Consider the following 27,483-nt stretch of genomic DNA (forward strand, 5'->3'; position numbering starts at 1 on the left):
TTCTGTCTCTCACAGCTACAATAAACCTACCATTAAAATTATGGACTGGTCATTTCTTCGTCAGAGGGCAAACGGGCAAATATAGCAGGGGATCAAATACTTTTTTCCCTCACTGTAAGGAAGAATCAAACCGGCTGACAATCGCCTTCCCTTCCTCTCCCCACAACAGACACCCTGTGAAGTAGGTGAGGCTGAGAAAGTTCGGAGAGAACTGTGACTAGCCCAAGGTCACCCAGCTGGCTTCATGTGGAGGAGTGGGGAAACCAACCTGGTTCACCAGATTAGAGTCCGCTGCTCATGTGGAGGAGTGGGGAATCGAACCCGGTTCTCCTGGATAGAGTCCACCACTCCAAACCACCGCTCTTAACCACTACACCTTTTTAAAAAATCCAATGTCAAACCACCGTGAGCTTCTTCAAGGAAGGGTGGCAGAAGAAGAACAGTTAGTTTTTATACGCCGACTTTATCTACCACTTAAGGAAGTATCAAACTGGCTTACAATCACCTTCCCTTCCTCTCCCCACAACAGACACCCTATGAGGTGGGTGGGGCTGAGAGAGCTCTAAGAGAACCGTGACTAGCCCAAGGTCACCCAGCTGGCTTCATGTGGAGGAGTGGGGAAACCAACCCAGTTCACCAGATTAGCGTCCGTTGCTCATGTGGAGGAGTGGGGAATCGAACCGGGTTCTCCAGGATAGAGTCCACCACTCCTAACCACCGCTCTTAACCACTACACCACGCTGGCTCCACATTGTGTGAACAAGCGTTCCCTTTTCCCTGTAGCCACATGACATTTCTTTGGAGGACTCCAAGTTAGGGTTGCCAACTTGGGGCTTGGAAATTCCTGGAGATTTGGGAGTGGAGCCTAGGGAGGGCGGGGTTTGGGGAGGAGAGGGACCACAGTGGGGTGTAATGCAGGGTTGCCAGGTCCCTCTTTGCCACCTGCGGGAGGGTTTTGGGGTGGAGTCCGAGGAGGGAGGGATTGGGGAGGGGAGGGACTTCAGTGCCATAGAGTCCAATTGCCGAAGCTGCCCTTTTCTCCAGGGGAACTTATCTCTATCGGCTGGAGATCAGTTGTAATAGCAGGAGATTTCCACCTAGTACCTGGAGGTTGGTGACCCTATGGATTGCCCTCCTCTTCAGCTAGACTGCTTCCCCTGGCCGGCCAGCTGAGGGGTGGCAGGCGGGCCCATTAACTGGCGAATGGGAACCCTATTCCTGTATGACCCTTTGAATCTTTACCCCGCGTGTGCGCGATCTGCACACCATCAGTAGACGCTGAACAAGAGTCTCCCCGCCCCCAAGGAAAGCAATTATTCTTACTCACATATATAGTAATATTCATGTCCTGGCCTGAATTCGAACCCCAGCGAGAAAGGGGTGAAGAGCTGGAACTTTTCGGAGAATTTCAGCGGCCCGTTGGCCGAATCAGGCCTGTTACATTCCCAGCGCTTGAAACCATTTTGCCGGTGGTCACAGGTGGCGTGGCCTTCGTAGTTGACCATGTAGAGGATGTACCGTTCCATCCGGTCCATGGGGAACGGGATCTCGTAATGCGGGCAATAGATATCCAGATAGTCATTGATGCTGACTTCCACCGTGTAGTCCCCTTGATGGAACCTGCAAGGAGGGGAAGGCGGGAGGAGAATGAGAGGAAGAAGAAGAAGAGTTGGTTTTTATATGCCGACTTTCTCTACCACTTAAGGGAGACACAAACCGGCTTAAAATCCACCTTCCTTTCCCCTCCCCACAGCAGAAACCCTGTGAGGTAGGTGGGGCTGAGAGAGCTGTAACTAGCTCAAGGTCACCCAGCTGGCTTCCTGGGTAGGAGTGTGGAAACCAACCTGGTTCACCAGATTAGCCTCCACCGCTCATGTGGAGGAGTGGGGAATCAAACCCGGTTCTCCAGATCAGATTCCACCGCTCCAAACCACCTCTCTTAACCACTACACACATTAAGAAGCATGAACCCAAAATCCCACCTGCCCTTCCTAGCATTAGGAATAGGGCTGAGACAGACATCCCAAAACATTTGGGATTTCATAAAACATCCAGATTCGCCGCTCGGGATCTGAACACAAAATTTCAAATCTGTGTTTTTGTGAAAAACAGGGCAGGAAAACCAATAAGATAGGCTGAACACAATATATGGCAAACTTATGATGCATAATAACACCAATTATATGTGCACATGGAACATCTCAAATTCTCAGGTAAGTGTTCTCAAATAAGGACTCACAGGGAAGTACACAAAGTCAAGATTCAACAATCACAAAGAGCTGGGAATAATGTAATAATATAAATGATGTCAAATCTTATAATAAACACGTCTTGTGAAGACTCATGTGAAAAACATGACATTTTACTTCAACCCTCCGCCCCCCCCCAAAAAAACCCAGTCCTTTGGCATTGCCTTGGCAAGATGAAATCATAGAATCATAGAGTTGGAAGGGACCTCCAGGGTCATCTAGTCCAACCCCCTGCACAATGCAGGGAATTCACAACTACCTCCCCCAAACACACCCAGTGAACCCTACTCCACACCCAAATGATGGCCAAGATGCCCTCCCATGATCTGCCTACGTTCATAGAATCAGCATTGCTGACAGATGGCCATCTAGCCTCTGCTTCAAAACCTCGAGGGAAGGAGAGCTCACCACCTCCCCAGGAAGCCTGTTCCACTGAGGAACCGCTCTGACTCTTAGAAAGTTCTTCCTAATGTCTAGATGGAAACTCTTTTGATTTAATTTCAACCCGTCGGTTCTGGCCCGACCTTTTGGGGCAACAGAAGACAACTGGGCACCCTCCTCTATATGACAGCCCTTCAAGTACTTGAAAATGGTTATCATATCCCCTCTCAGTCTTCTCTTCAGGCTAAACATACCCAGCTCCTTCAACCTTTCCTCCTAGGACTTGGTCTCTGGACCCCTCACCATCTTTGTTGCCCTCCTCTGGACACGTTCCAGCTTGTCTACGTCCTTCTTAAATTGTGGTGCCCAAAACTGAACACAGTACTCTAGGTGAGGTCTAACCAGAGCAGAGTAAAGCGATACCATCACTTCGCGTGATCTGGACACTGTACTTCTGTTGATGCAGCCCAAGATCGCATTTGCCTTTTTAGCTACATCATCACACTGCTGACTGATCGGGTCTCACACATACGAATTACGTAAGATCATAAGAAGTCCCCAAAAGGCAACAATATTTGGTGAATATGCGGCAAATTTCTGAGCGTTCAGACAGATGGGGAATGTTTGTAATCCAGATGTGAGAAATGGAATTCTTAAAGGAATTGGGAGAGGGGGATTTGTTCCAGGGCTAGTAAGGGGACTCATGTCAGGCCACAGCTGTTCCACCTGTATCTAGATACCTGAGACAATGGGTACCTGTGAGTAGCCTGAACATGTGCAGAGTATTCCTGCTCTCTTGCACTGCTAGGAAATTACAGACAGGCTTCCAGAAAACCATGAGATTTGGGTAGGTAGGGCTGCCAGCTCTGGGTTGGGAAATTCCTGGGTTTTTTGGAGGTGGAGCCTTGGTAGGGTCAACCGGCGGGGGGCGGGCTGGGAACTTAGGGCAGTAAACTAACTCTGAGGCCTCTGACATAGGTGCCAACCTCCAGGTAATAGTTGGAGATCTCCCACTATTACAACTGATCTCCCACCGACAGAGATCCGTTCCCCTGGAGAAAATGGCCGTTTTGGCCATTGGACTCTATGGCATTGAAGTCCCTCCCCAAACCCCGCCCTCCTCAGGCTCTGCCCCAAAAACCTCCCACCGGTGGCGAAGAGGGACCTGGCAACCCTACCCTGGCATCCGAAACACGACGATGTCGATTTCGGCATGCGCCGGAAGTGACATCATGTCACTGATGAGCATGGGGACGCTCTGGTATTTGGGCAAAACTCTATGGCAGAAGCCATTTTTACCTGGCCCTGCTACCAGTGGGGGGCCGACAACCCACAGCCTTGGGAGGGCAGGGTTTGGGAGGGGAGTAGGGTTGCAAAGTGCCCGGTGGCGGCGGGTCAAATCCCGCCAATCCACTGGGCTGCCCGCTGGCCAGCATGCACACACGCGTGCACGCGTCACTTTCGGGTAAACCCAGAAGTGATGTGGGCACGTCATGCGGGGCGCGCACGCACGTTGCACCAGGCGCGCGCGCACACCACGCGCTACAGCAATGGCCACAGAAAGCTCCCGCCGGTGGAGCTACGGGGCCTGGCAAGCCTACTCCTAGAAGATGGCAACCCTAGATCTGGAGCATCTAATTTTAGAAATCCATCCCTGCTTACTTTCACTCCTGAACCAAAAAGACCCCGTTTCTGTCTTTTAACTCCCCTCCCCAAATTTTCCTCTGACAGCCAGGGACAGAACCTGGAGCGCTCAGACCCCCCGCCCTTTTCAAGATACTAGGCCCAGTCCTCCCAGTGGAAGCAAATGCAAGAAATGCACGCTCTTTACTGCAAAAGAAAGCACAATAGATCCTTGCAAGCCGAAACCGTCACCAGTCAAAACCCGGCGCGGTCTCCCCTCAACCACGTGACTGGCATAATCTTCCCTCTTCCCATTAACTTTATAAGATTAAATTGAGCACCTCTTAAAATTAATAAACTGGCAACAGTAGGTGATTAGTTGTTACGGGGGGGAGCCATTCTTCAGCGACATATCATCTGCCCCCTTGGGTATTATATTCAGAGGCACACTCAATCCTATAGCAATTTTTTTTTTAAACGTTTGGGGGACAGATTATCCAAGAGATTGGGGGATTAGCAAAACAAGGGAGAGGGCACGGCGGTACCAGGGCTACACTCGGTGTGTGCCAAAGTCCTTAAGACACCGGAACTGATTGCTTTCTGAGGCCAACGGTCCCGTGTCTGTTTGCCGGTCTGGAGATGACTACTCCAGGTAGCGCCTGTCTCCAGGAAGCATGTAGATGCTCTACACCAGGGGTGTCAACTGCATGAAGGCGCATCCTAAGCCATGACCGGCGGAGAGTTCTGTTTAGCTTGGAAAGAAGGCGTTTAAGGGGAGACATGATGGAGGTCTATAAAATTATGCATGGTTTGGAGAGAGTGGGCAGGGAGAAGCTTTTATCCCTCTCCCATAATACCAGAACGCGGCGTCATCTGCTGAAGCTGGAGGGGGAGAGATTCAAAACAGATTCTTCACACAACGCATAGTTAAAATGTGGAACTCCCTGCCCCAGGATGTGGCGATGGCTGCCAACTTGGAAGGCTTTAAGAGGGGAGTGGACATGTTCATGGAGGAGAGGGGCTATCCATGGCCACTAGTCAAAATGGATACTAGCCGTGTGTGTGTGTGTGTGTGTGTGTGTAAAGTGCCGTCAAGTCACAGCCAAGTTATGGCGACGGGGTTTTCATGGCAAGAGACTAACAGAGGTGGTTTGCCAGTGCCTTCCTCTGCACAGCAACCCTGGTATTCCATGATGCATCCCTGTTCTCTCCAGGATCAAGTGAGCATGACTACTATATTAGGTGCTGTGGAACACAGGCAGGATGGTGCTGCTGCAGTTTTCTTGCTTGTGGGGCTTCCTAGAGGCACCTGGTTGGCCACTGTGTGAACAGACTGCTGGACTCGATGGGCCTTGGTCTGACCCAGCAGGGCTTTCCTTATGTTCTGATGTTCTGATGTTCTGACAGGCCATCAATGGCTACTTGTCAAAATGCATACTAGACACAATGTATACCTATTCTCTCCAGGATCAGAGGAGCAGGCCTATTATATTAAGTGTGGTTGAACACAGGCAGGATGGTGCTGCTGCAGCCGTCTTGTTTGTGGGCTTCCTAGAGCCACCTGGTTGACTGCAGTGTGAACAGACTGCTGGACTTGATGGGCCTCAGTCTGATCCAGCAGGGCTTTCCTTATGTTCTTACGGAGGACGGGGTATCCATGGCTACTAGTCAAAATGGATAGTAGCAATGATGCATACCCATTCTCTCCAGGATCAGAGGAGCATGCCTGTTAGGTGGTTTGAAACACAGGCAGGATAATGCTGCTGCAGTTGTCTTGTTTGTGGGCTTCCTAGAGGCACCCGGTTGGGCCACTGTGTGAACAGACTGCTGGACTTGATGGGCCTTGGTCTGATCCAGCATTGCTTTCCTTATGTTCTTATGTTCTGTGAGGCTCTACGGCCTCAGTTTCTGCTGGAGTCTTTTGTGCTCCTTCCTGCACCTCCCACACCCCAAGATGCAAATGCGCAGACAGGAGGGAAAGACGCTCTGGGCCTCCAAGAGAGTAAATGTATTCAGAATACATACATGCATGCATAAGCCCAGCTAACAGATCTATATCTCCCCATGCACAGTTTCCCTGCCCGGCAGAAGACGTGGCCACATCTCCATTTAAATGGAGCCGGCTGTAGCCAGGAGCTTCCCACTGTGCCGAGAAGTGGCAATTGAGCGCAGTGGGGCGGGCCGGTTTCTCCCAGATCCTTGGCCCACCAACAAGAGTTGGGCGCACTGCTGTGTTTGTAATGCAACCACCGCAGGGGAAGCAGCAAACTAACGTGGCAGAGAGGAGCCAGCCCCGGCGGCCGGCTGGATATACCCTCGGTGGATCGGGGGAGGGGAGAAGGGGATGGCCCCGATTCCGAGCAGCAGGTTGCACATGAGAAAATCTGCCCAGGTGTGCGGCCTGGACTGAGGAAGTCGACAGCAGCTCTGGCCCCAAGCCACGTTTGGAGGTGGGCTGAAAGAAACACCAGAGGAATTTTTAAGGAAGCCAAAAAAGGGAGGGGACATTTCACATATCTTTACTGGGAGTCACCGATTTTGACAGCACCAAACAGTTTTCGTGTGTGAGAGGGGGCTGGATTACTCTGTCAATTTCCCTGGACAACCACTTGTCAGGGATGCTCTAGGCTTATCCTTAGGGCTGCCAACTTCCAGGTAATAGCTGGAGATCTCCTGCTATTACAACTGATCTCCAGCCGATAGAGATCAGTTCACCTGGAGAAAATGGCCGCTTTGGCGATTGGACTCTATGACATTGAAGTCCCTCCCCATCCCAAACCCCTCCCTCCTCAGGCTTCGCCCCAAGAACCTCCCGCCGGTGGCAAAGAGGGACCTGGCAACCCTACTTATCCTGCATTAAGCAGGGGGTTGGACTAGATGGCCTGTATGGCCCCTTCCAACTCTATGATTCTATGATTCTATCTCTATAGTACTTCAAATCAATTATCCCACTAATCTTCACATCAACCTTGGGAAGTAGTCAAGTAACATTCCGTATTGAAATATATTGTCTCAGTCATCTTCACAACAACCCTGTGAAGTTGACCAGTAGAATTACCATTCACATATAGCAGATGTAAAAATACTGGTTTGCCTGCAGCTGGCTCGTGAAGGTGTGGCTGAACCAAGATTCGAACTGGGAGATTTCTGGCACAGATCAGCCATTATAATAAACCAGCTCTTAGTTGTAATCTGATATCTAACATGTATGGAACAAACCAGACACACACACCCCAGTTCTAACAGGAGTGCCTTTTTAATGATGTGCCCGTTCTGAAAACATGGGCAGGCACATTGCGCCGTACCACTGGCTCACTAAAGAGAGAAACAATCTGTGTGTTTCCACCACTACTTTGGTCCCAGGCACGAGAGAAGCAGGTCGAAATCTCTTCTCAGCGGCGTGGGAATAGCACCCTGCACATGCTTAGAGACCCCTTTGTCTGAGCTCCCAAATCCCAGGGTTTAATCACAACAAATCCTGCCCCTGGGCTCGGCAAGCAAATTGGGAGTCAGCTTCTTCCGTGGTTTTCATGGTTTTCTCCCCTCTCTCCATCTCTCCTCCCCACAGCTTCTACCCTCTAATGAGATCATTACTCAGGGCTGGCTGGGAGCACTCCAGAGTTTATTTCTCTCCAGGGAGGAAAGGGAGGCCTGGCTCTGCCTTCCTTCAGACACTCAGTGCATCTCCGTGCCATTAGGACCCCACTCCTCAGGCGCTCTTGAAAGGTCTCTGAGCACCAAAAAGCATCGAGTGTGCCGGCCCCCGTCGCAGCCTGCATCCTAAAGAGTGTGCGCGCACATCAGAGGTGGGGGAGAGATGTTCTGGGGAAATGTATTTTTTTCCCCAGCCATGTTTGCAGAACATTCAGCGCGCTTCACTGGAATGTTTATACACACAGAGACACAGAGAGAGGGAGGGAGGGACGGAAGAGAGAAAGAGAAAGAGAGCAGAAAATACACCTGTTTAATACCAAGCAACCTTTCAGGCTGAATTACTGCAGTACCCAGTGATCAACTGCAAAGGTTCTGGGGCTGATGCAAAGCCAAAGGGCAGAACTGGGGACAGCTCTGGGAGGGAAGGGCCTGGAAACACTGGAAGGGACAGAACGATACCCCAAACTGGCTTTCCTGCTCCTGCGGTTGGCAGATATGATTGGCTGAGCTGTATGGGGAAGGAGCTCACAGGGAGCTGGGTGCGAAAGTAGGATTCCACTGAGTCACCCTATCGATAATCCCCCCTCTCTCGCCCCAATTCTGTGGAATTTGTGCTGGGGCTGTCGAGAAAGCACACACAGGTATCCTGCAAAGATCATGGGAAGCATTGCTCTGGGGCTGAGAGGACCCTCCCTCCCCACAATTCCTCAGCACTCTTGCAAAATGGTCCTAGTATGGGTAATGATGCGGCAGCCATTATTGAATCCCAACGTTTCAGCTTTCCCCAAAAAAGACAGAGTGGTGTAGTGGTTAAGAGCAGTGGACTCTAATCTGGTGAACCGGGTTCGATTCCCCACTCCTCCGCATAAGCGGCGGACTCTAATCTAGTGAACCGGATTCAGTTCCCCACTCTTCCATATGAAGCCTGCTGGGTGACATTGGGCTAGTCACAGTTCTCTCCGAACTCCCTCAGCTCCACCTACCTCACAAGGCACCTGTTGTAGGGAGAGGAAGGGAAGGTGACTGTAAGCCAGTTTGAGACTCCTTAGAAGAAATTGGGGTATAAAAACCAACTCTTCTCCTTCTTCTTCCTGGCAACTGACTTCAGGTGTGTTTTTTAAAAAGCAAGTCTGGGGCATTTTTGTTCCTGGTCAGCTGCATAACCTTCAAGCCGACTCTCCATATTAGGAATTAAGCGGCCGGGCTGCCAGTTCAGAGGGAACAGATCCTAGGCGCCTCTCTTTGACGAAATCTAATTAAAAGGGGGGGGGGTTTGAGACAGATGGCCCCTCTCCTGCTGCAAAGGGAGACGACCTTCCCTGATCTTCCTTTGAGTAACCCCACATCCCTCACTTCTTCCACTGACTTCTCCCGACTTTACACTCAACGACCCATGCAGATTCTGCAGTGCCAAATCCCGTGACCTGTATAAATTATGCAGATTATAGAGATGCAGACAAGGTGCTTGGAAGAACGAAGATTGCCACTTGTGCGCTTGACCTGTGGTTTTCCTAGCCAATTACAGGTGCCAAGGGGTGCTAGCCCCCTTGGGCAGAGGAGATAGAATACATCTTATGGGTGGGGGATCCCCTGCACCCTTGAAGGAATCCACAGGGAGGCTTTCCCAGAACAAATCCTGCTTAGTTCCCACCCTCAGCCAGTATTCCATGTGCTGTTTCTGGGAGTCATGCGTGGGAGTGCAACTGTGGTCTACATCTCACAGTGTTTGATTCCCCACTCCTCTACACGTGCGGTGGACTCTAATCTGGAGAACCGGGTTCGATTCCCCACTCCTCCACATGAAGCCAGCTGGGTGACCTTGGGCTAGTCACAGCTCTCTTAGAGCTCTCTCAGCCCCACCGACCTCACAGGGTGTCTGTTGTGCAGAGGGGAAGGCAAGGCGATTGTAAGCCGGTTTGATTCTTCCTTAAGTGGTAGAGAAAGTCGGCATATAAAAACCAACTCTTCTATATTAAAAGTCTTCTTAATCTGGTTTTGGGCCTGGTTTGGGGTCTGTCTGGTGAATAATCTAGATTGGATGGAGGGAGTCTGGCCCTGCTAATTCTCCACAGTGGCATTCAATATCATTCATGATGTTGTCAAGATGAGAATAGACAGCATATGGTTTTGTACTGGTTCACAGAAGGTGTACTCCTCCACCATTTGGCATTTGGCTGAGGGGGTGCCATTGTCAGCCACTTTAGTTTCCCGCTGGGGAGAAAAGGGTTGCATGGTATGAAGAGAGTGGACAGGGAGAAGCTTTTCTCCCTGTCTCATAATACCAGAACATGGGGCTCATCAGCTGAAGTTGGAGGGTGAGAGATTCAAAACAGATAAAAGGAAATATTTCTTCTCACAATGCGTAGTTAAATTGTGGAACTCCCTGCCCCAGGATGTGGTGATGGCTGCCAACTTGGAAGGCTTTAAGAGGGGAGTGGAGATGTTCATGGAGGAAAGGTAGGGTTGCCAGCTCCTGGTTGGGAAATACCTGAAGATTTTTGGGGCAGAGGCTGAGGAGGGCGGGGTTTGGGGAGGGGAGGGACTTCAATGCCGTAGAGTCCAGTTGCCAAAGCAGCCATTTTCTCCAGGGGAACTGATCTCTATCGGCTGGAGATCAGTTGTAATAGCAGGAGGTATGCAGCTAGTACCTGGAGGTTGGCAACCCTAAGGATAGGGTTATCCATGGCTAATTCAAAATGGATACCAGTCATGATGCATACCTATTCTCTCCGAGGAGCATCCAAGTAGTATCCGAGGAGCAGGCCTATGATATTAGGTGCTGTGGAACGCAGGCAGGATAATGCTGCTGCAGTCATCTTGCTTGTGCGCTTCCTAGAGGCACCTGGTTGGCCGCTGTGTGAACAGACTGCTGGACTTGACGGGCCTGGGTCTGATCCAGCATGGCCTTTCTTATGTTCTTATGGAGGATAGGGCTATCCATGGCGACTAGCCAAAATGGATACTAGTCATGATGCATACCTATTCTCTCAAGGATCAGAGGAGCAGGCCTATTGTATTGGGTGCTGTGGAACACAGGCAGGATGGTGCTGCTGCAGTCGTCTCCGTTGTGGGCTTCCTAGAGGCACCTGTTTGACCGCTGTGTGAACAGACTGCTGGACTTGATGGGCCTGGGTCTGATCCAGCATGGTCTTTCTTATGTTCTGATGGGAGGAGAAGCCTATCAATGGCTACTAGCCAAAATGGATACTGGTCATGATGCACACCTATTCTCTCCACTATCAGAGGAGCATGCCTATTGTATTAGGTGCTTTTGAATGGAGGCAGGATAATGCTGCGGCAGTCTTCTTGTTTGTGGGCTTCCTGGAGGCACCTGGTTGGCCACTGTGAAAAGACTGGTGGACTTGATGGACCTGGGTCTGATCCAGCAGGGCTTTTCTTATGTTCTTATGTACATCTGAGGTAAACAAATAAATCCAGTAGTTTGGGGTGTGAAGTCAATAGAATGCTGCTTCTCATTTCCATCCAGTTTTGGGGTGACAAGTGGGATCCCAAGTCATTGTTTGTGCTCACCAATGCGCTGGTTGAGGGCAAAGTCTGGAGAACATGAAGATGTTGAAGATGTTGATGGGTGTTTTGAGGGGGATCAGGTGGCAAGGGGATGACTGTGGTCTTTGTGCATAAGACTTTCCCAGAGGCATCTTGAAAGACGCGACAGCAAAGATGATGGACTAAGGGCCTGATTGGCCAAGAGTCTTAGAAAAACCCCTAAATAGCATCTAAAACCTATTAAGCAAATACACGTTATTTTCTATAATTAAACTAATTTATTTAATTAAATGCATTTGCTCTCCTTCTTCTGTTTTGCATAAATTTATTCTGCAACGTTTACTCTTCGGTGCAATCCATCCCGCCTTCTGCCAGAGACTCGAGAGAGGCTGTCGAGGACACCGGAGTCCCTTAGACCTCCGGAAATCTCATTCTTGCGGCTCTTGAGATTTTGTCGAGCACCACAGCCCATGTGGTTGCAAGCATATCGTTGTCACCATGAGAGCTAGCAACTTGCCTTTTTTAAAACGTAAAAACTCCGATTCTTTGGAAGTAGAATGGGGAGGGGCTGTGTCTCAGTGGCAGAGCATCTGCTTGGCGTGCAGAAGGTCCCAGGTTCAATCCCCGACATCTCCAGTTAAAGGGACTAGGCACAGAGGTGATGTGAAAGACCTCTGCCTGAGACCCTGGAGAGCCGCTGCCGGTCTGAGTCGACAATACTGACTTTGATGGACCAAGGGTCCGATTCAGTATGGCCATTTTTGCATGGTAATTAGCAGCGCGTTCCAGGCTGAATTGCCCTGCATATTTTTTTTTTAATTTTGCACACAGAACTGTCATTCCGGAAGTGACTGCGAAGCCGGCCTGCTTCGCATTACTAAAGAGCCCATTTAAAGCGAACTTTGGTGTTTGCTGCGAAGAATACTTCTCAAGGAACAATGCAAAACAACAGAGGCGCGTTAGCTATGCATATGCTAATGGCTATGCAAACAGGAACAAAGGAGCAGGCGAGTGGGGGAGGGGAACTTCTTTTGCGTCGGGACTGTGAAAAGGCATTTTTAAAGTCGCATTTTAAAAAAGAGCGTTGAGCGAGCATCAAAATTGACCATGCAAAAATGGCCTTTAAGTCAGCTTCATGTGTCCTGACACTTAAGGTCCTGACGAGATCTGACAAGTCTATTAGGCCTGCTACTATTAGGTCCAATCGTGCATGGACTTTCTTATGTTCCCCATCCATGCAAACAAATGATGAATTGATTTTTTTGTGTGTTTGTTTGTTTGCATGATGTAGTTTTAGCACAGAACTTTTAGTTTCCCGGGTGTAGAAAAAGCCGGCGCCGGAGCCGATCGGGAAGGTTTTTGTTTCTTTAGAAAAGAATCCCCCCAGAACACGAACGGTCCTTTCTTTGAGCAGCACAGTATGCGTTCTCAAGGAGTCTTTAAGTGGCTGTACACCTCATTACTTGCTTCATAAGCACTCCGATCACACAGGGAAATAAACTAATTAATGCAAAGGGCTTTTTTTTTGTCTTTGTGTGCATGTGTGTGTGTGTGTATTGTGTGGTGTGTGTGCGTTTCTCTTGGCCTCCATTTTCCCTAATCTGTTGCAACCCTGCCCCTGGCAAGGTAACGTTTGAAAACGTAAAATGAATTCCCCCCCCCCCAAAAAAAGAAAGAGCAACCATCTACTCTCAGAAACAAATATCTTTGTTGCCATAAATGCAAATTGGCTCGTAATTATAACAACAAAAAAATACCCTCCCCTCTCCCCAAAGAGAATTAATTGATTCATATTACATTTTTTTTTATATAGGGGGGATAGTCATTCACTCAAGCAAAGAGGATTTTTTTTTTTTTTAGCAGAAATTAAAGGATACACGATTCTCAGAGGGAACAGTGTGACGGATAATAATTACGCGTTTGAAAAACAAGTGACACGCACCAGAACCCCAAAATCAAAGCCGACCCAGCCCACCTGGGGCTCTCTTCCTTTCTCTCTCTTTCTCTCTTCCTTCGTTTCCTCCTCTCTTTTTTTCCAGGACTCGCACATTTCGCTGAAGCAAAAGCTAATTGGATGTTTCAAACGCGGCCGTTTGGCACGCAGGCTGGACGGAAAGGGTGCCTTTGGGTGGAGACCGCGCCAGTCGGTTCACTTATGATTTTTTTTTAAAAGACAGCCGGCGTGGTGTAGTGGTTAAGGGCAGCGGTTTGGAGCGGCGGACCCTGATCTGGAGAACCGGGTTCGATTCCCCGCTCCTCCACGTGAGCGGCGGAGGCTAATCTGGGGAACTGGATTGGTTTCCCAGCTTTCTTCCAAGGAGTGCAGGGTGGTTATCCTTTCTCACATTTTATCCTCATAACAACCCTGTGAGGTAGGATAGGTTGAGAGAGAGAGATGCTGGCCCTGAGATGCCCCAGTGTGCTTCATAGCTGAATGGGGATTTGAACCCGGGGTCTCCCAGGTCTCAGCCCAACACGTCTTCTTTCTTTCCCCACCTTCTAGGCCCCAAATCCTCTGTCCCCCTAACACTACAGGGATGGGAAAATAATGGGGGAAGTTTGTAGCAGCGTGGTATAGTGGTTAAGAGTGGTGAGTTGGAGCTGCGGACTCTAATGTGGAGAACCAGGTTGGATTCGTCACTGCATGAGCGGCGGTGGCTCCCCACTCCTCCACACGAAGCCAGCTGGGTGACCTTGGGCTAGTCACACTCTCTCAGCCCCACCTACCTCACAGGGTGTCTGTTGTGGGGAGGGGAAGGGAAGGTGACTGTAAGCCGGTTTGATTCTTCCTTAAATGGTAGAGAAAGTCGGCATATAAAAACCAACTTTTCTTCTACTACTACTGAATCAGACCCTTGGTCCATCAAAGTCAACATTGTCTACTCAGACAGGCAGTGTCTCTCCACAGTCTCAGGCTGAGGTCTTTCACATCACCTATTTGCCTGGTCCCTTGAACTGGAGGTGCCGGGGATTGAACCTGGGACCTTCTGCATGCCAAGTAGAGGCCCTACCACTGAGCCCCTCCCCTTTTCTTATGTTCTTATGGAGGACGGGCTATCCATGGGTACTAATTAAAATGGATACTAGTCATGATGCATCCCTATTCTCTCCAGGATCAGAGGAGCATGTCTAGTCTATTAGGTGATGTTGGACACAGCATACAGGTGTACACACCTAAGATGTTTCCCACGCAGGTCTCTATTGGCTGCTGCCTGTGATGTCACTCAATGGCCAGTGACACGTAACTGCACCCCCCCCATGCTTTAAAGCAGGGATGTCAAACATAAGGCCCGCGGGCCAGATTCGGCCCCTTGGGAGCTCTTATCTGGCCCGTGAGGCAGCCGAGGCAGCCACCCCGCTCATGCGGAGGAGTGGGGAATCAAACCCGGCTCTCCAGATCAGACTTCACCGCTCCAAACCACTGCTCTTAACCACTACACTACAGAAGGTGATCTGTTGTCTCAATTGCTCCTGATGCACAGACTGAAAATGGGATTTTATCAAACCGACCCCTCAATTCAGCTGTCGGGAGGGCATTCAGTCTGGCGGGCATAAAAACTCGCCTGTGGCTGGGAGCTGGAAGAAATTTTAAATATGAAGGGAAGGCGGTTGGTGGAGAAATTCCTAGAGCAGCCGTGGAGCACACTCGCCTTTCCCTACTCAACCTACTCACTCGGTCAAGGACGGCCACCCTTGTGCTAAGTAACTTCATCGCTTCCTGAATACCCATGCTGCTAAGGTTTGCGAGGGAGAGACCTAGAGTTTCCGTCCTACTATCTGCAGAGTCCTCTCTCCAAAGCAGCCCTTTTCTCCAGGGGAACTGATCTCTGTCATCTGGTGATCAGTCGTAACTCCAGGAGATCTCCAGACCCCTCCTGGAAGCTGGCAACACACCAGACTTTGAGAAAGAACTTTACCAGTCCAGTACCCCTTGAGTACTGGACTGGTACCCAGCTTGCTGGGGGTAAAGGGAAGATGACTGGGGAAGGCACTGGCAAACCACCCCGCAAACAAAGTCTGCCTTGGAAACGTCGGGATGTGACGTCACCCCATGGGTCAGGAATGACCCGGTGCTTGCACAGGGGACCTTTACCTTTACCTTACCTTTACCCCTTGAGGGCCGGCAGCTGCGATTGTGAAAAGTATGAATTTGAAGGTAATGTTGGATAATTGCGGAAGTTCTACCGGAGGCATTTCTGGCCCAGTCGCCCACGCAAGTCATCACCTGATGCTACAGACACTGAGGCACGAATGGCGGAGGCTTCATTTTTTAACAATTTATTTAGACAGATCTTCATACCCTTCATACAAGGAGTCTCGTGGTGCAGAGTGGAAAGCTGCAGTACTGCAGTCCAAGCTCTGCTGATGACCTGAGTTTGATCGCAACGGTAGTCGGTTTCAGGCAGCCAGCTCCAGGTCGACTCAGCCTTCCATCCTTCTGAGGTCGGTGAAATGAGTACCCAGCTTGCTGGGGGTAAAGGGAAGATGACTGGGGAAGGCACTGGCAATCCACCCCATAAACAAAGTCTGCCTAGGAAACATCAGGATGTGACGTCACCCCATGGGCCAGGAATGACCTGGTGCTTGCGCAGGGAGCCTTTACCTTTCATACCTTTTTCTCCCCAAGGGGGATCCAGGCTACGTCACTTTCTCCTCCTCCATTTGAGCTTTGCAAAAACAATCATGGGTGGTAAGTGAGGCTGAGCGAGAGGTCCCTTCCTTGCGTCAAGTCCATTGTTCCAACTATTGGGGGAAGTGCCATGAGTTGAGTTGCAGGCGACTTATGGCGACCCCTCATGGGGTCTTCAAGGCAAGAGACGTTCAGAGGTGGTTTTGCCATTGTCTGCCCCTGCATGGCGACTATGAAATTCCTTGGTGGTCTCCCATCCAACTACTGACCAGGGCCAACCCTGCTTAGATTCTGAGATCTGACGAGATCGGGCTAGCCTGGGCCATCCAGGTCAGGGAAAGAGATGTCCACATGTGGTTTTGCCACTGTCTGCCTCTGCGTGGCAACCTTGGCCTTCCTTGGTGGTCTCCCACCTCAGTACAAGCCACAGCCAACCCTGCTTAGCTGAGTCTGAGATCTGATAAGTTCAGGATAGCCTGGGCCATCCATGTCAAGACATTCAGAGGTGGTTTGTCATGGCCTGCCTCTGTGGAGCCACCCTGAACTTCTTAGGTGGTCTCCCACCCAAATACTGACCAGGGACAACCCTGCTTAGATTCTAAGATCTGACAAGAGCAGGCTAGCCTGGGCCATCCAGGTCAAGGCAATAGACATTCAGAGGTAGTTTGCCATTGTCTGCCTTTGTGTAGTGACCCTGGACTTCCTTGGAGGTCTCCCATCCAAGTACTGACCAGGGCCGACCCTGCTTATTTTCTGAGAGCTGATGAGATCCGGCTAGCCTGGGCCATCCCAATCAGGGCAGAGACAAACAGAGGTGGTTTGCCATCGCCTGCCTCTCTGTAGCAGCCTTGGACTTCCACTGTAGTCCCCCATCCAAATACAAACCATGTCCAACCCTGCTTCGCTTCCAAGAGCTGACAAGACTGGGCTGCCTTGGACCATCCCAACCAGGGCTCCAGCTATTAGCACACTCAATAACAAGATTCATAGAATCATAGAATTGGAAGGAGCCATAGAGGCCATCTAGTCCAACCCGCTGCTTAATGCAGGATCAGCCTAGAGCATCCCTGCCAAGTGCTTGTCCAGCCTCTACTTAAAGACTGCCAGTGAGGGGGAGCTCACCTCCTCCCTAGGCAGCCAATTCCACTGTCGAACAACTCTTACTGTTAATTTTTCCCCCTAATATCCAGCTGGTAATATCCGCCCACCATTTAAACCCATTATGGCGAGTCCTATCCTCTGCTGCCAACACAAACCGCTCCCTTTAACTGCAACCCTTCGGATACTTCAAGAGAGCAATCCTGTATCCCCACCTCCAACCCCCTCTTCTCCAGACTGAACATTCCCAACTCCCTCAGCCTTCCTCGCAGGGCTCGGTCTCCAGGCCCCGGATCCTCCTCGTCGCTCTCCTCTGCACCCGCTCCGTTCTGTCCCCATCCTTTTTGAAGCGAGGCCTCCAGAACTGCGCACAACACTCCAGGTGTGGCCTGACCGACGCGGTGTGCAGCAGAACTAGGACGTCTTGCGATCTGGACGTTATGCCTCTGCCGATGCACCCCAACAGAGGGGCAATACTTCGAACAGCTGCAGCAGCTCACAAAATAAATGTTTGCATCCTTTTCAGACCCACCCTTCACCTCCTCTTCTAATTATTATTTTTTATTAAAAAAAAACCAGAACAAAACATGCGTGCTTCTGTTCTTCGCTCTGAGCCAATTACATTGCAAACATCTACCGGTTTTGCACCGTTCGTGGCTTCCTTCCAAGAATCCGTAGAACACCAGGGCGGTGAGAATTCTCCCAGAACTACATTTCCCAAGGTTCCCAGGGGTGACGGAAGGATTCCCAAAGCCACTTTTGATGCTATTGTGCAGAGATGCTACCCCTTTTCTGTTTTCCTCTCTCTCTCTCACTTTAAAAACACATCGGCAACGAGAGAAGAGATAGCAGTGGGTGGGTGGGGGTGTTGCTCACATTCATGCATATTTATTTTTAATTCGATTATTTTGTCCTGTCTAGAGGTAAAACGTCTCCCCTTCAAAATAACCCCCCACACCATTTCCTTTCCCCAATTTTTCTGATGGATATTGTGGGTGTTCTCTCTGTCACTTTCAATTTGTTATGGTCCAGTTGCACATGATGGGAGATCATGGGAGGGAAAAAAAACACCCTAATTTTTAAAGGTCCCCTTCTGACATACTAAAATCCAACAATAAAAATGCATTCTTACTGAAAATACTTAAAGCCTTTCATGTGCTAGAAGATCAGTTGGTTTCAAAGGCCTTCCAGAAGCTTTCCAACTCCATTGGAAGTCCAATAAGGAAGGGTATAAAACACCCTAACACAAGGGATGGCGTTTCACAGCTCGGGGGGGGGGGGAACCACTAGAAAAGCCCTTCCAATCTAAACTCTGATGGTGCAGAGCCGCACTGGCTGATCTCAAGCTCTAGCCAGGTATATAGATCCCCCCCCAAACTCTGCCAAGAAACTCGTGGTGGTTGACCTTGAACCAGTCACTTTCTCAGCCTAACCTACCTCATAGGACATTTAGAGTTTAGTAGCACCTCAGAGACCAACAAGATTCTGGGGGTGTAAGCTTTTGAGAGTCAAAGCTTTCTTTGTCAGATAGGGAAGGGAGATCTCTAAGTCCCTATATCCAGCCAGAAGGCGGGAGGGTGTGGCACAGAAGGAACTCGGGATGCTGTTCTGTGAGTGTGTGTTAAGTGATGTTATGTCGTTTGTGTCTCGTGGCGACCCTATGAATCAGTGTCCTCCAAAATGTCCTATCCTTAACAGCCTTGCCCAGATCTTGCAAACTGAGGGCCGTGGTTTCCTTTCTAGAGTCCAACCATCTCTTGTTGGGTCTTCCTCTTTTCCTGCTGCCCTCAACTTTTCCTAGTATGATTGTCTTTTCCAGGGACTCTTGTCTTCTCATAATGTGACCAAAGTACGATAGCTTTAGTCATACTAGCTTCTAGGGTCAGTTCAGGCTTTATTTGATCTATAACCCACTGATTTTTTTTTTTTTGCGGTCTACAGTATCCATAACCCTCTCCTCCAACACCACATTTTAAAGGAATCTACTTTCTTCCTATCCGCTTCCTTCATTGTCCAGCTTCCACACCCATGCATAGTAATAGGGAATACGATGGCATGAATTAACCTGATCTTGGTGGCCAGTGACACATCCTTACACTTGAGAATCTTTTCTAGCTCCTTCATGGCTGCCCTTCCCAGTCTCAACCTCCTTCTGATTTCTTGGCTGCCGTCTCCCTTTGGGTTGATGATGGAGCCAAGGAATAGAAAGAACAGATGCTGTTCTACTGCATAACAAAAACAGCTACCTTTGGGTTGTTGTGAGGATAAAAATGAGCAGGAGAACCATATAAACTACCCTGAGCTCCTTGGAGAATGGGTGAAATAAAAATGCACCAGATAGGGAGATCAGGAATGAGGGTATCACATGCTGGCGGAACGTTGCATCTAGGACTGAAGGGAGGACTGCCAACCTCCAAGTGGGCAAAAGAAACAGCAACTATGGCTAAACCGTGTGTACAATTGTGTAACACTATATAACACGGTTACATACAGTGGGCAAAAGAAACAGCAACTATGGCTAAACCGTGTGTACAATTGTGTAACACTATATAACACGGTTACATACAGTGGGCAAAAGAAACAGCAACTATGGCTAAACCGTGAGTTCAATTGTGTAACACTATATAACACGGTTACATACAGGAAACAAATTTGGAGTCCGCCACACCAAACCACCGCTCTTAACCACTACACCACGCTGGGGTCCCTTCCATCCAAACTCCACCCTTCCAAGCTCCTTCACCAGCTCTCTAGGAATTTCCCAATCTGGATTTGGCAACCGTAACTGGAGGTCCCACTGGAGATCCCGGAGAGGGTGGAAATCTGACAACTTGCAGCATAAGTTAGGTCTGTCCCACGTTTGCAATCTCACGCCACTGTTGCGCTCAAGCCGAGCCGTTTCCTGTCCCCCCCCCAAAAAAAACATGTCACCCGGTCCTGAAATTCAAAAAGGGCCCAAAAGGGGGGACGGGGAAAAGAAAGGACAGCTCTTCAACTGAGCCGAATCCGCGGCGGTGAGACAATGAGCCGTCTGTTGTCAGCCTCGATATCACAGCTGCGAGATACAGGCTATACAAGCTCAGGAAGAATGTTATCGGGCAGTTATCTGCCGGCTACAACGAAACACAATCCTGGTTCGGGTTGTTGTTCGATGCATGAATAGAGTCCGGGGGAGAACCACGGCGGAGCGGAGGCAGCGGTGGGAAATCTTCAGGAGCCCAGCTCTCGATTTAGCATGCGCCAGGATGGGGGGAACGGGAGTCATATGTGTGTGTTTGGGGTGAGGGCAGGGGAAGGCGAGAGGGATTGGGGGAAACAGAAGGATGCCGCAGAGGCGCGGGTTCACAGCTTTGGCGAGTCAGCTACCAGTCTTCAAAAATCCCTCTTGCATCAAAATTGTGGAAGGAAGGTTTTTCGCCAACAGCTTTTGCCACAGGAACATGCAGCAACAAAACAGAATACAGCAAAAACCACAATAGGGTATCACCTAGGTTTGCCAACCTCCAGATGGTAGAGGAAAGGAAAAAAGGGGGACTAGCGCTGTACCACTGTTAGAAGAAAAAAAAATCACAGCCGCTATGGCCAGATCTATATATAAGTAATCACTTAATCAATTACCACCAAATTTTGTGCCATCGCAATTAAAACTCGCAAAAATAGAATGGACAAAATTACTAAACCTTGCTATGCTTTTAGAAATATTAAGATGTTAATTCTTGTGATTTGTTTTAATATCTTACATTTTAATATCATTACTCTTTTATGTAATTTATATCAGTTTTGCAGTTTTATTAAGTCAGATAATTTTATGTATTAACTTTTGGCTGGTCAAACAGACCGTATCTTTATCTATATCTGTAATCAATTAATTAATAAATCAGTCTAAACACTGCAGCATATGTGTATGTAACTCCATTCATTAAAGTGTAACAATCACATATAAGTACAAATAGGAACCTATCAACTAACACCATTCCTGGCACCTGCCAAGTCTTTTTAGGAAGCGGGCGGGGCTTTTGCCCAGCAGCACTTTTGCGTAGCCGCTGGAGATCTGGCTGGATTTTGTATAAGTTGCTTTGGCAGAAGAGGTCGCCGCAGCATTTGGATCTTCACTGTGTGAAGCATCTCCTTTGCTTACCTGAGCTGTAGGGAGGAGAGGCAGGCAGGAACGTATTTGCGATTGACAGATTCCACTCATGCTCAGAATGCATGGGCGTAAGAGCGCCTTCTTCACATACCTTAGCTGTAGGGAGGAGAGGCAGCCAGGAACGTATTTGCGATTGACCAATTCCACTCATGCTCAGAATGCACGGGTGTAAGAGCGTCTCCTTCGCATACCTGAGCTGGGGAGAGGAGGGGTAGCCAGGAATGTATTTCCGACTGACGGATTCCACTCATGCTCAGAATGCATGGGCGTAAGAGCGTCTCCTTCGCATACCTGAGCTGGAGGGAGGAGGGGCATCCAGGAACATCTCTCCAAGTGTACGAGTCAATTTACCATTAAAACTGAGTTCCTCTTGTACCCTTCCCTTCATAGGCCAGGCCTCGCTTTAGATTGTGCATTTGCAGGAGATACCTGTCCTTTTGGATCCTATTAGCAACCCCTAGCAATGTTATAAATTAATAAGGTTCGAGGGCACTTTAAACATATGACTAAACCCTGGGATAGAACTAGGGTTGCTGACTCCGGGTTTGGAAATACCTGGAGATTTCTATTGTTTTTCTATTCTCTTTCTCTGTTTTGCATGGGCATAGTCATTGATGAAAAAGAGTATGGAGATACCTGCCTTCCAGGAGAGCTGAAGGTAAGGCATTGACAAAGGTGATATCAAACCAGAGAAGTCATAAAATTCAGTGACAACGCTGGTGGACGGGCATCCCTGCCTAACTCAGCAGCGTGGACAAGTCTTTTCCCACGGACGAGATTTTGGCCACAGACAGTTAAGGCGCTGCCAGCCTCGTGCAGATACACACGCTCTGAGTCGCCTGTTAATTTGTTATCATTTAAAGTCATTCCCTTCGTAAAATGTCAACAGAGTTTTAAGAAGGCACCACCTGGCAAGATTCCTGCTGCGGCTGTGTAATTCCCTCCGCAGGCCTGCCAAACCGTCGTAATTAAAACGAGTGGGATTTGAAGGGCTGCGATGAAGCGCGTCGCTAATTCGCCTGTCTTTGTGCAAAAAAAAGAAGAAGTAAAAATTAATATATAAAATCCTGTCATGGAAGCCAGACAAGACAAGAGAGAGAAAGAGAGATAGCAGCGGGGTTGATGTCAGGGACTGGCGGGGAAAACAGGAAATCCATCTTTGCAGCGGCCTTTCAAGTGTTTGACGGCCGGAAAGTTAACAGCGAGGAAGAGTTTTATGCGGGTTTCATGCTCCCAGCATCACGCAGTGACATAACTTTCTCTCTAACACATTGGCAAACCAACGAGAAGACCTTCCCAAACCGTTGTTCGCATTAAAAACACACACACACAACAGAAACGTATAAAAGTCGGCGTGGTGTAGCCGATAGAGCAGGGGTGTCCAACTTAAGGCCCGCGGGCCGGATCTGGCCCCTTGAGAGCTCTTATTCTGGCCTGCGAGCCGGCCGAAGCAGCCCCACCCTCTCGATCTGGGCTGGCAAGGCATGGCCCGACCCGACAAAGTGAGACTTATGTCATATCTGGCTTTTGTAAAAATTGAGTTTAACCCCCCTGCATTAGAGTGTTGGAGCAGGACCTGGGAAAACTCACTTCGAATCCCCACTCTGCCACGGCCGCTTGCCGGGTGATCTTGGGCCCATCCTATTCTCTCAGACCAACCTACCTCACAGGGTTATTGTTGTGAGGGCACAGTGGAGGAGGGGGAAATGATATGGGAAGCTGCTTTGGGGGACCCTATCGGGGAGAAAGGTGGGAAACGAATAAAAATAAACAAGTGAGTAAAACTGGAAAAAGAGAACTGGACAATTTCCTGCAGATTGATGGTGATAATGACTGAGGATCCTCGCGTCACGCTGAGGTGGAATCCTCTGCTTATACTGCCTCTGTAGGGTTGCCAACTTCCAGATAGTAAACCACAAAAAAGAAAGCACTCCTGTGCTATTACCATACGGTTTGAAAATCAGCACAGAGATAATTGTACAAAGCGAACACACATGTAACGTGTTTAAACATATATTCAACCCAAGAGCAGTGAAACATGTAGAATATACAGCCAACTATGTACACAAATATACAATGTACTTCTTAATGATCCAATTTGTGGAGAAAGGCAACTATTGCCTTTCTCCACAAATTGGATTATTAAGAAGTACCTTTTGGACTTTTTAAAGATATTTTCTTCAACTACTACTACAACAGAACAACAATTTCTTTGCACAAAGACTGCATTAGAAAATAACATTGTATATTTTTTGTGTACATAGTTGTCTGTATATTCTACATGTTTCACTGCTCTTGGGTTGAATATATGTTTAAACACGTTACATGTGTGTTCGCTTTGTACAGTTATCTCTGTGCTAACTTCCAGATAGTAGCTGGAGATCTCCTGCTGTTACAACTGATCTTCAGCCGATAGAGATCAATTCACCTGGAGAAAATAGCCGCCTTGGCAGTTGGACTCTATGGCACTGAAGTCCCTCCCTTGCCCAAGCCCCACAGGGGGCTGACCAGCCCTGGTCGAGATTGGTGGGGGTGGCTGCCTCAGCTGGCTCGCGGGCCGGATAAGAGCTCTCAAGGGGCCGGATCTGGCCCGCAGGCCATATGTTTGACACCCTGGATCTATGGCGTCCCATCCCTGCTGAGCTGCCGCCCCTTCTCAACCTTGGCTTTCACCAGGCTCCACCGCCAAATTTTCAAGAGTCTCTCAAGACGGAGTTGGCGTTCTAGGGTTGCCAGGTCCCTCTTCGCTACCGGCAGGAGGTTTTTGGGGTGGAGCCTGAGGGGGACGGGGTTTGGGGAGGGGTTCCAATGCCATAGAGTCCAACCTCCAAAGAGGCCATTTTCTCCAGGGGAACTGATCCCTGTCGGCTGGAGATCAGTTGTAACAGCGGGGGACCTCCAGCTGGTACCCGGAGGAAGGCAACCCTATGGCAATCGCAGGGGCCAACGTGGTCCCTTCCCTGATCTGAATAGGGCTCCATTCAGCAACAGGCAGCAGCTTTACCAGTCTTGGCTATAATTTGGGGGGGGGGGGGCTCATGCAAGAAAACCACGACGAAAGACATTTGGCCTCTTTTTGCCAAAATGGCTCCCATCGCAGGCTGAAGACGGCCGTCTCCGCTGGGGCATCGCAGGGCCTAATGAGGCCGGCTGAGTGTGGCTGTCTTCATTGTGGGGAGGAGAATAAATGGGGTGGGGGGGGAGAATCAGCCACAACCCTGTGATTAGAGAGCACTTTGAAGACAGAGACAGACAGAGAAAAAGAGACGGCCCCCCTTTTTTCCACAGCGGTGCGATTCCAGCCATTTAACAGCCTTTAATAGCCTCTGCCACCCCCCTCCTTTCAGCCCCTAAGACGAAAGCCATCCTTGGCAGTCCAGAGACGCCCGTCCCTCTCCCCCCCGCCCCGTTCTCCCTGCCTTCTCTGTTTGAAAACTTTTCCTCCTCCCTACCCGCCTCGCAATTTTAACTTCACTCTTCATTTCTTTCCCTCGGCTGGCTCCCGGGCGGCGACGGCGCGAGTGCGGCTGGGGGGGAAAAGATGGAAGTTTTGGGAGAAACGCAGGAGAGGTCGGGGCTGGGGTTGCCAACCTCCGGGTAGGACCTGGAGGTCTCCTGGAAAGACCGTTGATCTGCAGACTACAGAGATCCATTCCCCTGCTTTTGAGGGTAGATTTTATGGCATTATAATCTCCGGAGAAGAGGAGCCATGAAGGAGCTAGAAAAGATTCACAAGTGTAAGGATGCGTCGCTGGCAACCAAGATCAAGTCAATTCAGGCCATCGTATTCCCTATTACTATGTATGGGAGTGAAAGTTGAATAATGAAGAAAGCAGATAGGAAGAAAGTACTGTATTTTTCGCTCCATAAGACACACTTTTTTCCTCCTCAAAAGTGAGGAGGAAATTCGCGTCTTATGGAGCGAATGCCAGCTGGGCGTGTGCGCGTCGGGATGGCGCACGCGCCCAGCCGGCTCTGTGCGGCCCCGCCCGCCTCCCAGCTGGCCATCGGGGCGGGGAATGCTGGATTGCGCCGTCCGGACGCGCACGCTCCCAGCCAGCATTCACTCCATAAGACAAGTTTTTAGATTTTTTCTTGTTTTCCTCCTCTAAAAACTAGGTGCGTCTTATGGAAAGGTGCGTCCTATGGAGCGAAAAATATGGTAGATTCCTCTGAAATGTGGTGTTGGAGGAGAGGGTTACCGATGCCCTGGACTGCCAAAAATAAATAAATCAGTGGGTTTTACATCAAATCAAGCCTGAACTGACCCTAGAAGCTAAAATGACTAAACTGAAGTTGTCGTATTTTGGTCACATTATGAGAAGACCTGAGTCACTGGAAAAGACAGTCATGCTTGGAAAAGTTGAGGGCAGCAGAAAAAGAGGAAGACCCAACCAGAGATGGATGGACTCTATAAAAGAAGCCACGGCCCTCAATTTGCAAGACCTGAGCAAGGCTGTCAAAGATAGGACATTTTGGAGGACATTGATTCATAGGGTCGCCATGAGTCGGAAGCGACTTGACCGCACTTAACACATATACACATACAACTACTGGGGTCCCTTCCCAACCCTGCCCTCCCCAAACCTCCAGGAATTTCTCAGCTTGCAGTTGGCAACCCTACAGGGTGCAAAGGTAGGATACAGAGAAGAGTCAAGCCACCCCTCCAGAGCTGAAGGACAGATATTTCAAATGTAAAACGTTGGGGCGGGGGAAGTCTGCAAAATAATGGGAACATAAATATGCCATTTTGTTATTTTATGTGCATTTTTTTGCTTACTGTATGGTCTTCTAAGCTGTTCTGAGTGCTTTTTAAAGTGGAAGTTTTGGCTTCTAAAAGGGGCTTTGCGGTGATTTGCACGCGTGTGCATATCACGTCTAGGTTGCAGCAGTATGTGAAGTTGGCACAGCAAAGGCACGCTGCTTGACGAAAATCTACTTTCTGGAAATGCTGCAAAGATCTCTTTGGTGTTTGATGTTCAGGCTAAATAACACAAGAGAGTGGACTGGGTTTCAATGAATCCGATCATCGGGGGAAAGTTTGCGCTTTTGTTACCGGTTACAGCTGGGAACCCACAAAGGATCTCCACTGATAGAAGGGATTTCCACCCATGGAGAAGGACTTCACCGTATGCCCACTGCAACCCCAAATGCGCTCCAAAACGCTTCTGCTGGAAAACAGCTTGAGGGTTGGAGCCAGAGGTCTGACGCGGAAGGGGTCATAGAATCATAGAGTTGGAAGGGATCACCAGGGTCATCTAGTCAAACCCCCTGCAAAATGCATGAAATTCACAACTACCTTCCCTCCATACCCCCAGTGACCCCTACTCCATGCCCAGAAGATGGCCAAGATGCCCTCCCTCTCATCATCTGCCTATGGTCATAGAATCAGCATTGCTGACAGATGGCCATCTAGCTTCTGCTTCAAAACCTCCAGGGAAGGAGCTCTTGCCACCTCCCGAGGAAGCCTGTCAGAAAATTCTTCCTAATGTGTAGACAGAAACTCTTTGGATTTAATTTCAACCTGTTGATTCTGGTCCAACCTTCTGGGTCAATTGGCAACCCCTGCTTCTGTATGTGCAAACCCTATTCTTGATCCAGCCCTACAGATTTATAGAAGAAATATTGTCGATACCAGCATGCAAGAACGGTTTGGCTAGTTCAAGGGCAGTTTGGACTTCTGCTACACAAACAGCAACACACACACACACACACAGCCCACCACATGAATTCCACTTTTGAAATCGAATGTCACACTAGTTAGAGGGGTTCCTCAGTGGAACAGGCTTCCTCGGGAGGTGGTGGGCTCTCCTTCCCTGGAGGTTTTTAAAGCAGAGGCTCGATGGCCATCTGTCAGCAAGACTGAGTCTATGACCTTAAGCAGATGATGAGAGGGAGGGCATCTTGGCCATCTTCTGGGCATGGAGTAGGGGTCACTGGGGATGTGGGGGGGGGAGGTAGCTGTGATTTTCCTGCATTGTACAGGGGGTTGGACTAGATGACCCTGGTGTTCCCCTTCCAACTCTATGATCCTATGGTTTGCGAAACAGTGCAAAGGCGAGATTTCGTGCTTGAGTAAAACCAAACGGAAAAACAGCCCGTCGGGAGCTGTGCCACCCCTCAGCTAAAGCGTCTCTCTGGGTCCCAGCTAAATTGTTTCTGGAAAAGAAAGAATAAATCTCGTGATTTCAAAT

At 49.4% G+C, this 27,483-nt stretch overlaps 1 protein-coding gene across 1 annotated transcript in view; it reads right to left on the bottom strand.

The window, feature by feature from the left end:
* The window catches only part of EFNA2 (ephrin A2), a 180,506-nt gene that overhangs the window by 22,482 nt on the left and 130,541 nt on the right, over positions 1-27,483 (bottom strand). The window contains exon 2 of the mRNA XM_056845586.1: positions 1,328-1,620. Coding sequence (XP_056701564.1) covers positions 1,328-1,620 — 293 coding nt within the window. The remainder of the gene's footprint in view (positions 1-1,327; positions 1,621-27,483) is intronic.

This window comes from Euleptes europaea, chromosome 2 (assembly GCF_029931775.1).
Source record: "Euleptes europaea isolate rEulEur1 chromosome 2, rEulEur1.hap1, whole genome shotgun sequence".
Classification (NCBI taxonomy): domain Eukaryota; kingdom Metazoa; phylum Chordata; class Lepidosauria; order Squamata; family Sphaerodactylidae; genus Euleptes; species Euleptes europaea.